We start from the raw sequence: 12,566 nt of genomic DNA on the forward strand, positions 1-12,566 counted from the left end.
CACACACAGACTGGAGAGCGCCCTCTGCTGTCCATTACCCGGTATCTCCTCCTCTATATCACACACAGACTGGAGAGCGCCCTCTGCTGTCCATTACCCGGTATCACCTCCTCTATATTACACACAGACTGGAGAGCGCCCTCTGTCGTTCATTACCAGGTATCTCCTGCTCTATATCACACAGACTGGAGAGCGCCCTCTGCTGTCCATTACCCGGTATCTCCTCCTCTATATCACACACAGACTGGAGAGCGCCCTCTGCTGTCCATTACCCGGTATCTCCTCCTCTATATCACACACAGACTGGAGAGCGCCCTCTGCTGTCCATTACCCGGTATCACCTCCTCTATATCACACACAGACTGGAGAGCGCCCTCTGTCGTTCATTACCAGGTATCTCCTCCTCTATATCACACACAGACTGGAGAGCGCCCTCTGCTGTCCATTACCCGGTATCTCCTCCTCTATATCACACACAGACTGGAGAGCGCCCTCTGCTGTCCATTACCAGGTATCTCCTCCTCTATATCACACACAGACTGGAGCGCGCCCTCTGCTGTCCATTACCCGGTATCTCCTCCTCTATATCACACACAGACTGGAGAGCGCCCTCTGTCGTTCATTACCAGGTATCACCTCCTCTATATCACACACAGACTGGAGAGCGCCCTCTGCTGTCCATTACCCGGTATCTCCTCCTCTATATCACACACAGACTGAAGAGCGCCCTCTGCTGTCCATTAACAGGTATCTCCTCCTCTATATCACACACAGACTGAAGAGCGCCCTCTGCTGTCCATTACCCGGTATCTCCTCCTCTATATCACACACAGACTGGAGAGCGCCCTCTGCTGTCCATTACCAGGTATCTCCTCCTCTATATCACACACAGACTGGAGAGCGCCCTCTGCTGTCCATTACCCGGTATCTCCTCCTCTATATCACACACAGACTGGAGAGCGCCCTCTGCTGTCCATTACCAGGTATCTCCTCCTCTACATCACACAGACTGGAGATCGCCCTCTGCTGTCCATTACCAGGTATCTCCTCCTCTATATCACACACAGACTGAAGAGCGCCCTCTGCTGTCCATTACCTGGTATCTCCCCCATTATATCACACAGACTGGAGAGCGCCCTCTGCTGTCCATTACCCGGTACCTCCTCCTCTATATCACACACAGACTGGAGAGCGCCGTCTGTCGTTCATTACCCGGTATCTCCTCCTCTATATCACACACAGACTGGAAAGCGCCCTCTGCTGTCCATTACCAGGTATCTCCTCCTCTATATCACACACAGACTGAAGAGCGCCCTCTGCTGTCCATTACCTGGTATCTCCCCCATTATATCACACAGACTGGAGAGCGCCCTCTGCTGTCCATTACCAGGTATCTCCTCCTCTATATCACACACAGACTGGAGAGCGCCCTCTGCTATCCATTACCCGGTATCTCCTCCTCTATATCACACACAGACTGGAGAGCGCCCTCTGCTGTCCATTACCCGGTATCTCCTCCTCTATATCACACACAGACTGGAGAGCGCCCTCTGCTGTCCATTACCAGGAATCTCCTCCTCTATATCACACACAGACTGGAGAGCGCCCTCTGCTGTCCATTACCAGGTATCTCCTCCTCTATATCACACACAGACTGGAGAGCGCCCTCTGCTGTCCATTACCCGGTATCTCCTCCTCTACATCACACAGACTGGAGATCGCCCTCTGCTGTCCATTACCTGGTATCTCCCCCATTATATCACACAGACTGGAGAGCGCCCTCTGCTGTCCATTACCCGGTATCTCCTCCTCTATATCACACACAGACTGGAGAGCGCCCTCTGCTGTCCATTAACAGGTATCTCCTCCTCTATATCACACACAGACTGAAGAGCGCCCTCTGCTGTCCATTACCCGGTATCTCCTCCTCTATATCACACACAGACTGGAGAGCGCCCTCTGCTGTCCATTAACAGGTATCTCCTCCTCTATATCACACACAGACTGGAGAGCGCCCTCTGCTGTCCATTACCTGGTATCTCCTCCTCTATATCACACACAGACTGGAGAGCGCCCTCTGCTGTCCATTAACAGGTATCTCCTCCTCTATATCACACACAGACTGAAGAGCGCCCTCTGCTGTCCATTACCCGGTATCTCCTCCTCTATATCACACAGACTGGAGATCGCCCTCTGCTGTCCATTACCAGGTATCACCTCCTCTATATCACACACAGACTGAAGAGCGCCCTCTGCTGTCCATTACCTGGTATCTCCCCCATTATATCACACAGACTGGAGAGCGCCCTCTGCTGTCCATTACCAGGTATCTCCTCCTCTATATCACACACAGACTGGAGAGCGCCCTCTGCTGTCCATTACCAGGTATCTCCTCCTCTATATCACACACAGACTGGAGAGCGCCCTCTGCTGTCCATTACCAGGTATCTCCTCCTCTATATCACACACAGACTGGAGAGCGCCCTCTGCTATCCATTACCCGGTATCTCCTCCTCTATATCACACACAGACTGGAGAGCGCCCTCTGCTGTCCATTACCCGGTATCTCCTCCTCTATATCACACACAGACTGGAGAGCGCCCTCTGCTGTCCATTACCCGGTATCTCCTCCTCTATATCACACACAGACTGGAGAGCGCCCTCTGCTGTCCATTACCAGGAATCTCCTCCTCTATATCACACACAGACTGGAGAGCGCCCTCTGCTGTCCATTACCAGGTATCTCCTCCTCTATATCACACACAGACTGGAGAGCGCCCTCTGCTGTCCATTACCCGGTATCTCCTCCTCTACATCACACAGACTGGAGATCGCCATCTGCTGTCCATTACCTGGTATCTCCCCCATTATATCACACAGACTGGAGAGCGCCCTCTGCTGTCCATTACCAGGTATCTCCTCCTCTATATCACACACAGACTGGAGAGCGCCCTCTGCTGTCCATTACCCGGTATCTCCTCCTCTACATCACACAGACTGGAGATCGCCATCTGCTGTCCATTACCCGGTATCTCCTCCATTATATCACACAGACTGGAGAGCGCCCTCTGCTGTCCATTACCCGGTATCTCCTCCTCTATATCACACACAGACTGGAGAGCGCCCTCTGCTGTCCATTACCCGGTATCTCCTCCTCTATATCACACACAGACTGGAGAGCGCCCTCTGCTGTCCATTACCCGGTATCTCCTCCTCTATATCACACACAGACTGGAGATCGCCATCTGCTGTCCATTACCCGGTATCTCCTCCTCTATATCACACACAGACTGGAGAGCGCCCTCTGCTGTCCATTACCAGGTATCTCCTCCTCTATATCACACACAGACTGGAGAGCGCCCTCTGCTGTCCATTACCCGGTATCTCCTCCTCTATATCACACACAGACTGAAGAGCGCCCTCTGCTGTCCATTACCCGGTATCTCCTCCTCTATATCACACAGTAACACGTGACCCAGTCACATGACTTTACTGCGGCGGGAAGTGCGTCTCGTTGCCCGGTAACCAGCCTGGGGGGCGGAGTAAGTGGATGACGTCGGTTCCGGTGTTCCCGGGTATGAATCGGGGCAGATGGCGGTCGGGTGACATTGCCCACACCCCGCACTGAGGACCCCGGGCCGTGACGTCACACCATGACACGTGACCTGGAGGCACGTGACGAGCTCCCGGACTGGGCCGGAGCCAAAGAGTTCTACCAGAAGTATGACCCGAAGGAGATCATCGGCAGGTGAGGGGCGGGGCCCTGACAACCTCAGGTAGTCGGGATGTCTGTGGAGGGTGATGCTGGTCTGACGTGTTCTCTCTGTGGGGTGATTACATCACATCTGTCTGTCAGGGGGGTCTCCAGCACCGTCCGGCGCTGTATACACCGGGAGACCGGACGCCAGTACGCCGTGAAGATTATAGAGGTGACACCGGAGAGGATGAGTCCGGAGCAGCTGCAGGAGGTCCGACTGTCCACAGCCAAAGAGCTGGAGATACTACACCAGGTGTCCCATCACCCCTCTATCAGTAAGTGCCCCCCCTGTACCTGTAACTACCCCCCCTGTACCTGTATGTACCCCCCCTGTACCTGTAACTACCCCCCCTGTACCTGTAACTACCCCCCCTGTACCTGTAACTACCCCCCCTGTACCTGTAACTACCCCCCCTGTACCTGTATGTACCCCCCTGTACCTGTAACTACCCCCCTGTGCCTGTAACTACCCCCCTGTACCTACCCCCCCTGTACCTGTACCTACCCCCCTGTACCTGTACCTACCCCCCTGTACCTGTACCTACCCCCCTGTACCTACCCCCCCTGTACCTGTACCTACCCCCCTGTACCTGTACCTACCCCCCTGTACCTACCCCCCCTGTACCTGTACCTACCCCCCTGTACCTGTACCTACCCCCCTGTACCTGTACCTACCCCCCTGTACCTGTACCTACCCCCTGTACCTGTACCTACCCCCTGTACCTGTAACTACCCCCCTGTACCTGTAACTACCCCCCCTGTACATGTAACTACCCCCCCTGTACATGTAACTACCCCCCCTGTACCTGTAACTACCCCCCTGTGCCTGTAACTACCCCCCTGTGCCTGTAACTACCCCTCTGTGCCTGTAACTACCCCCCTGTGCCTGTAACTACCCCCCTGTACATGTAACTACCCCCCCTGTACATGTACCTACCCCCCTGTACCTGTATGTACCCCCTGTACCTGTAACTACCCCCCTGTACATGTAACTACCCCCCTGTACCTGTAACTACCCCCCCTGTACATGTAACTACCCCCCCTGTACATGTAACTACCCCCCCTGTACCTGTAACTACCCCCCCTGTACCTGTAACTACCCCCCCTGTACCTGTAACTACCCCCCCTGTACCTGTAACTACCCCCCCTGTACCTGTAACTACCCCCCCTGTACCTGTACCTACCCCCCTGTACCTACCCCCCCTGTACCTGTAACTACCCCCCTGTACCTGTAACTACCCCCCTGTACCTGTAACTACCCCCCCTGTACCTGTACCTACCCCCCTGTACCTGTAACTACCCCCCCTGTACCTGTATGTACCCCCTGTACCTGTAACTACCCCCCCTGTACATGTAACTACCCCCCTGTACCTGTAACTACCCCCCCTGTACATGTAACTACCCCCCCTGTACATGTAACTACCCCCCCTGTACCTGTAACTACCCCCCCTGTACCTGTAACTACCCCCCCTGTACCTGTAACTACCCCCCCTGTACCTGTAACTACCCCCCCTGTACCTGTAATCTACCCCCCCTGTACCTGTAACTACCCCCCCTGTACCTGTAACTACCCCCCTGTACCTGTACCTACCCCCCTGTACCTACCCCCCCTGTACCTGTACCTACCCCCCCGTACCTGTAACTACCCCCCTGTACCTGTAACTACCCCCCCTGTACCTGTAACTACCCCCCTGTACCTGTAACTACCCCCTGTACCTGTAACTACCCCCCTGTACCTGTAACTACCCCCCTGTACCTGTAACTACCCCCTGTACCTGTAACTACCCCCCTGTACCTGTAACTACCCCCCCTGTACCTGTACGTACCCCCCCTGTACCTGTAACTACCCCCCTGTACCTGTACCTACCCCCCTGTACCTGTACCTACCCCCCCTGTACCTGTAACTACCCCCCTGTACCTGTAACTACCCCCTGTACCTGTAACTACCCCCCTGTACCTGTAACTACCCCCCTGTACCTGTAACTACCCCCCTGTACCTGTAACTACCCCCCCTGTACCTGTAACTACCCCCCCTGTACCTGTACGTACCCCCCCTGTACCTGTAACTACCCCCCTGTACCTGTACCTACCCCCCTGTACCTACCCCCCCTGTACCTGTAACTACCCCCCCCGTACCTGTAACTACCCCCCTGTACCTGTAACTACCCCCCTGTACCTGTAACTACCCCCCCTGTACCTGTAACTACCCCCCCTGTACCTGTATGTACCCCCCCTGTACCTGTAACTACCCCCCTGTACCTGTAACTACCCCCCTGTACCTGTAACTACCCCCCTGTACCTGTAACTACCCCCCCCTGTACCTGTAACTACCCCCCCTGTACCTGTAACTACCCCCTCTGTACCTGTACCTACCCCCCCTGTACCTGTAACTACCCCCCTGTACCTGTAACTACCCCCCTGTACCTGTAACTACCCCCCCTGTACCTGTAACTACCCCCCCTGTACCTGTAACTACCCCCCCTGTACCTGTAACTACCCCCCCTGTACCTGTAACTACCCCCCCCTGTACCTGTAACTACCCCCCCTGTACCTGTAACTACCCCCCCTGTACCTGTAACTACCCCCCCTGTACCTGTAACTACCCCCCTGTACCTGTATGTACCCCCCCTGTACCTGTATGTACCCCCCCTGTACCTGTAACTACCCCCCTGTGCCTGTACGTACCCCCCCTGTACCTGTACGTACCCCCCCTGTACCTGTACGTACCCCCCCCTGTACCTGTACGTACCCCCCCGTACCTGTAACTACCCCCCTGTACCTGTAACTACCCCCCTGTACCTGTAACTACCCCCCTGTACCTGTAACTACCCCCCTGTACCTGTAACTACCCCCCTGTACCTGTAACTACCCCCCTGTACCTGTAACTACCCCCCGTACCTGTAACTACCCCCCTGTACCTGTAACTACCCCCCCTGTACCTGTAACTACCCCCCTGTACCTGTACCTACCCCCCCTGTACCTGTAACTACCCCCCTGTACCTGTAACTACCCCCCTGTACCTGTAACTACCCCCCCTGTACCTGTAACTACCCCCCCTGTACCTGTATGTACCCCCCCTGTACCTGTAACTACCCCCCTGTACCTGTAACTACCCCCCTGTGCCTGTACGTACCCCCCCTGTGCCTGTACGTACCCCCCCTGTACCTGTACGTACCCCCCCTGTGCCTGTACGTACCCCCCCTGTACCTGTACGTACCCCCCCTGTACCTGTACGTACCCCCCCTGTACCTGTACGTACCCCCCCTGTACCTGTACGTACCCCCCTGTACCTGTACGTACCCCCCCTGTACCTGTAACTACCCCCCCTGTACCTGTAACTACCCCCCCTGTACCTGTAACTACCCCCCCTGTACCTGTAACTACCCCCCCTGTACCTGTAACTACCCCCCCTGTACCTGTAACTACCCCCCCTGTACCTGTAACTACCCCCCCTGTACCTGTAACTACCCCCCCTGTACCTGTAACTACCCCCCCCGTACCTGTAACTACCCCCCCCGTACCTGTAACTACCCCCCCTGTACCTGTAACTACCCCCCCTGTACCTGTAACTACCCCCCCCGTACCTGTAACTACCCCCCCTGTACCTGTAACTACCCCCCCTGTACCTGTACCTACCCCCCCTGTACCTGTATGTACCCCCCCTGTACCTGTATGTACCCCCCGTACCTGTACGTTCCCCTCCATCAGTAAGTGCAGGTAACTGCCCCGTACCTGTAAGTACCCCTCCCTTACCACTAGCTACCTCTCCCGTATCTGTAACTACCCCTTCCCTTGCTGCTAGCTACCCTTCCCTTACCTGTAAGTACCCCTCCTCCTCTATATATCACTTTTCCTCTCCCATCCACCTCTAATCTCCTGTTTATTATAATGACTTAGGGCCTTTGTGAGTGTAAAATTAGATTTAGAGGTCGGATACTCACGTAGATGACGTATCTTGCTCAGGGGGAGAATCTCTCCGCCGGCACGCTTCTGCCCTTACACTGACGTTCCCCCGTTTCTCTTGCAGTAACGCTGATCGATTCCTATGAGTCTTCTACATTTATATTCCTGGTCTTCGACTTGTGAGTATCATGTGACATTGCTGGTTAGTGAGTGATGTTGGGGGTCTCTGGGTAATCTGGGCTCTCTCTGCAGGATGAAGAGGGGGGAACTCTTTGACTACTTGACCGAGAAGGTCACCTTGAGTGAGAAGGAGACCAGGTAATATATTATATTTACCCCCCTGTTTTATCACTTGACGTACAGTCATGGACCTAATGCACCATCACGCTGCTCGCTCTCTACTGCAACCCATTCATTTTACAGCATACTGCTCTCTTGCTGCTCGCTCTCTACTGCAACCCATTCACTTTACAGCTCACTCGCTGCTCGCTGTCTTCTGCAACCCATTCACTTTACAGCATACTGTTCGCTTGCTGCTCGCTCTCTACTGCAACCCATTCACTTTACAGCACACTGCTCGCTTGCTGCTCGCTCTCTACTGCAACCCATTCACTTTACAGCACACTGCTCGCTTGCTGCTCGCTCTCTACTGCAACCCATTCACTTTACAGCACACTGCTCGCTCTCTACTGCAACCCATTCACTTTACAGCTCACTCGCTGCTCGCTGTCTTCTGCAACCCATTCACTTTACAGCATACTGCTCGCTCTCTACTGCAACCCATTCACTTTATAGCACACTGCTCGCTTGCTGCTCGCTCTCTACTGCAACCCATTCACTTTATAGCACACTGCTCGCTTGCTGCTCGCTCTCTACTGCAACCCATTCACTTTACAGCACACTGCTCGCTTGCTGCTCGCTGTCTACTGCAACCCATTCACTTTATAGCACACTGCTCGCTTGCTGCTCGCTGTCTACTGCAACCCATTCACTTTATAGCACACTGCTCGCTTGCTGCTCGCTCTCTACTGCAACCCATTCACTTTATAGCACACTGCTCGCTTGCTGCTCGCTCTCTACTGCAACCCATTCACTTTATAGCACACTGCTCGCTTGCTGCTCGCTTTCTACTGCAACCCATTCACTTTACAGCACACTGCTCGCTTGCTGCTCGCTCTCTACTGCAACCCATTCACTTTACAGCATACTGCTCGCTCTCTACTGCAACCCATTCACATTACAGCACACTGCTCGCTTGCTGCTCGCTCTCTACTGCAACCCATTCACTTTACAGCATACTGCTCGCTCTCTACTGCAACCCATTCACATTACAGCACACTGCTCGCTTGCTGCTCGCTCTCTACTGCAACCCATACACGCCGCTCGGTCGCTGTCTGTCTGGTGGAATCTAACATAATTATTGTGTTCTAGATGCATCATGCGCTCTCTGCTGGAGGCCGTCTCATACCTTCATGCTAATAACATTGTACACCGTGATCTGAAACCGGAAAATATCCTCATGGACGACTGTCTCAACATCAAACTCTCCGACTTTGGTTTCAGCTGCGTCCTAAAGCATCCAGAGAAGTTGCGAGGTGATAATGGTGCAGGGAGGTCACTGTCTGGTCCCGTTACCGTGTGTGTGTGATCATCTGATCCTGTCTTACAGAGCTCTGTGGGACCCCCGGATATCTGGCGCCAGAAATTCTCAAATGTTCTATGGATGAGACACATCCGGGATACGGAAAGGAAGTGGACCTGTGAGTGTAACATGAGACTGCGGGAATATGTATGTACGTTTGTCATGACGCTGGTAGGAAGGAGCACGCTGCTTACATGTATGTACGTTTGTCGCGACGCTGGTAGCACGGAGCACGCTGCGTACATGTATGTACGTTTGTCGCGACGCTGGTAGCACGGAGCACGCTGCGTATATGTATGTACGTTTGTCGCGACGCTGGTAGCACGGAGCACGCTGCGTACATGTATGTACGTTTGTCGCGACGCTGGTAGCACGGAGCACGCTGCGTACATGTATGTACGTTTGTCGCGACGCTGGTAGCACGGAGCACGCTGCGTACATGTATGTACATTTGTTATGACGCTGGTAGGATGGAGCAGGCTGCACACATTACAATTATGGTTCCTGGCGGGTCTTCCATGTACGTGATCTGCTCTGTTTTGTAGGTGGGCATGTGGGGTGATCATGTTTACGCTACTGGCTGGATCGCCTCCTTTCTGGCACCGTAGACAGATGTTGATGCTTCGTATGATTATGGACGGGCGGTTTCAGTTCAGTTCCCCGGAGTGGGATGACCGATCGGTGACGGTGAAAGATCTGGTGAGGACGACCAATCGGCATAGACCGCTGTATAATATGAATCAGTCGTTCACGTTAAAGATCCATAAACACAGAGCAAACACTAGGAGCATATTGGTACTGTGCATAAATACTTATTCATTAATATGGATAGAGAAGTAATACTGAGCACTAGGCCATAGAGACAGAGTAAAAACAGATACTAAGAATTACAACATAAGAGGAGCAGTTATAGTACTGAGCGTTTGTACAGAATGAGCATCGATACTGAGAATGACATACAGAACATATTGAGGTGGTACTGAGCAGTCTCACACAGATACTGGTGATTATATCCACAGAGGAAGTGGTATTGTGCAAATATACATAGAAAATAACGGCAGGCTTTGCACAATAAATCCAGCATGCCTTAAACATATTGTATAGTCTGACTTATTTCTATAATAAATCTGTTTTTATTTCTTTCATCTCAACCTAATATAACTACATCCCTTTTAAATTACTCCTCCACCCCCAACAATCCTGTGTCGCTTCATGACATTGGTGGTCAGAAGATAAGAAACCACCTTCCTCCTAAGAGTCGTATTTACACCATCTGTGTGGGTGAGGGGCTCTGCAGGGGCGGGTGCAGAGCCGATAGGAGGGAAGGCTCTGCAGGGGCGGGTGCAGAGCCGATAGGAGGGAAGGCTCTGCAGGGGCGGGTGCAGAGCCGATAGGAGGGAAGGCTCTGCAGGGGCGGGTGCAGAGCCGATAGGAGGGAAGGCTCTGCAGGGGCGGGTGCAGAGCCGATAGGAGGGAAGGCTCTGCAGGGGCGGGTGCAGAGCCGATAGGAGGGAAGGCTCTGCAGTGGCGGGTGCAGAGCCGATAGGAGGGAAGGCTCTGCAGGGGCGGGTGCAGAGCCGATAGGAGGGAAGTCCCTGCACTTTATTCATACTATAAAATTGTGCGTCTTCCTGATGAATTACGGCGCCTTTGTCAGTCAGCACACTTGGCTTCATAGCGATACAGTACTCATATAATCAGTAGCTGCACAGGGGCTGCTTTCACTCCCCTTTTACTGCGTTACTTCCTACATCTGGACTTTCCCTGTATGATGTGGAGAATTGGGGGCAGCATCATTTAAGTGTTGATACCACAATCCAGTAGGGAATATAATCTACACTCAGTGTTCTACAGCTGCCTCTCTCCTCCCTTCCTCTCATCTCCCTGTAGATCTCTCGTCTTCTTACGGTGTCCCCAGAGAACCGTCTTTCAGCAGACCAGTCTCTCCAACATGCGTTTTTCCAAAGCCACCAGAGGGACGAGGGATCCAGCATTGCTCCCTATTACCGGTTTCGGGTCAGTCTGTCCACGTAGCTGTTTATGTAAAGTGATGAGACGTCTTTGTGCTGAGCAGTGTCCAGTTATTTGTCTATGTGCTGTATTCCCACAGATCGCAGCCTGGGCAGCGCTGGCTTGTGTCCGTATTCTGGTCCGATGGCGCCGGGCTCGGCCTATTACAAGTGAACTTCTCACACGGGACCCTTATGGCGTGAAGGGCGTGCGGCGACTTATTGATGCCTGTGCGTTCCGCATCTACGGCCACTGGGTGAAAAAGGGCGAAAGGCAGAATCGTGCGGCTCTCTTCCAGAATCAGCCAAAGGCCCTTTTATTGACAATGGGGGAAGACGAGGAGCGAGAGGGGGATATGTAGCCCTATCTGACCAATGACGTACAGAGTATTCATCCAACATCATGTGCTCGGGGCACCGGTGATATCGGCTGGGAGAACTGTGTGAGAACCACGAGGGTGGGCAGAGAATTGTTTCTTAATTTCCAATCTGTGATTATAAATAAAATGTTTTGTTTTGTTTTTTTCTTTCATGTTAGCAGCGTAGACTGTATGTGTTGTAGGGATCACTGATGGTCGGAGGCTTCTTCTACACACGGTTAGTAACTTCCATCGTACAGGAAGAGTTATTACATGGAGGGAGCATAGACTGTATGTGTTGTAGGGATCACTGATGGTCGGAGGCTTCTTCTGCACACGGTTAGTAACTTCCATCGTACAGGAAGAGTTATTACATGGAGGGGGCATAGACTGTATGTGTTGTAGGGATCACAGATGGTCGGAGGCTTCTTCTACACGCGGTTAGTAACTTCCATCGTACAGGAAGAGTTATTACATGGAGGGAGCATAGACTGTATGTGTTGTAGGGATCACAGATGGTCGGAGGCTTCTTCTACACGCGGTTAGTAACTTCCATCGTATAGGAAGAGTTATTACATGGAGGGAGCATAGACTGTATGTGTTGTAGGGATCACAGATGGTCGGAGGCTTCTGCACACGGTAACTTCCATCGTACAGGAAGAGTTATTACATGGAGGGGGCATAGACTGTATGTGTTGTAGGGATCACTGATGGTCGGAGGCTTCTTCTACACGCGGTTAGTAACTTCCATCGTACAGGAAGAGTTATTACATGGAGGGGGCATAGACTGTATGTGTTGTAGGGATCACTGATGGTCGGAGGCTTCTTCTGCACACGGTAACTTCCATCGTACAGGAAGAGTTATTACATGGAGGGGGCATAGACTGTATGTGTTG

At 53.0% G+C, this 12,566-nt stretch overlaps 1 protein-coding gene across 1 annotated transcript; it reads left to right on the forward strand.

Moving 5' to 3' along the window:
• The first annotated feature begins 3,517 nt into the window (after nt 1–3,517).
• On the forward strand, nt 3,518–11,837 carry PHKG2 (phosphorylase kinase catalytic subunit gamma 2). Its single transcript, XM_075178726.1, has 9 exons — nt 3,518–3,748; nt 3,857–4,032; nt 7,785–7,839; nt 7,913–7,978; nt 9,092–9,255; nt 9,330–9,420; nt 9,848–10,001; nt 11,193–11,318; nt 11,413–11,837. Exons 1-9 carry the CDS (start codon nt 3,654–3,656, stop codon nt 11,671–11,673), a joined length of 1,188 nt encoding a protein of 395 aa, XP_075034827.1. The 5' UTR covers nt 3,518–3,653; the 3' UTR covers nt 11,674–11,837.
• Nucleotides 11,838–12,566: the final 729 nt, after the last annotated feature.

This window comes from Mixophyes fleayi, chromosome 7 (assembly GCF_038048845.1).
Source record: "Mixophyes fleayi isolate aMixFle1 chromosome 7, aMixFle1.hap1, whole genome shotgun sequence".
In the NCBI taxonomy this organism is placed as follows: Eukaryota; Metazoa; Chordata; class Amphibia; order Anura; family Limnodynastidae; genus Mixophyes; species Mixophyes fleayi.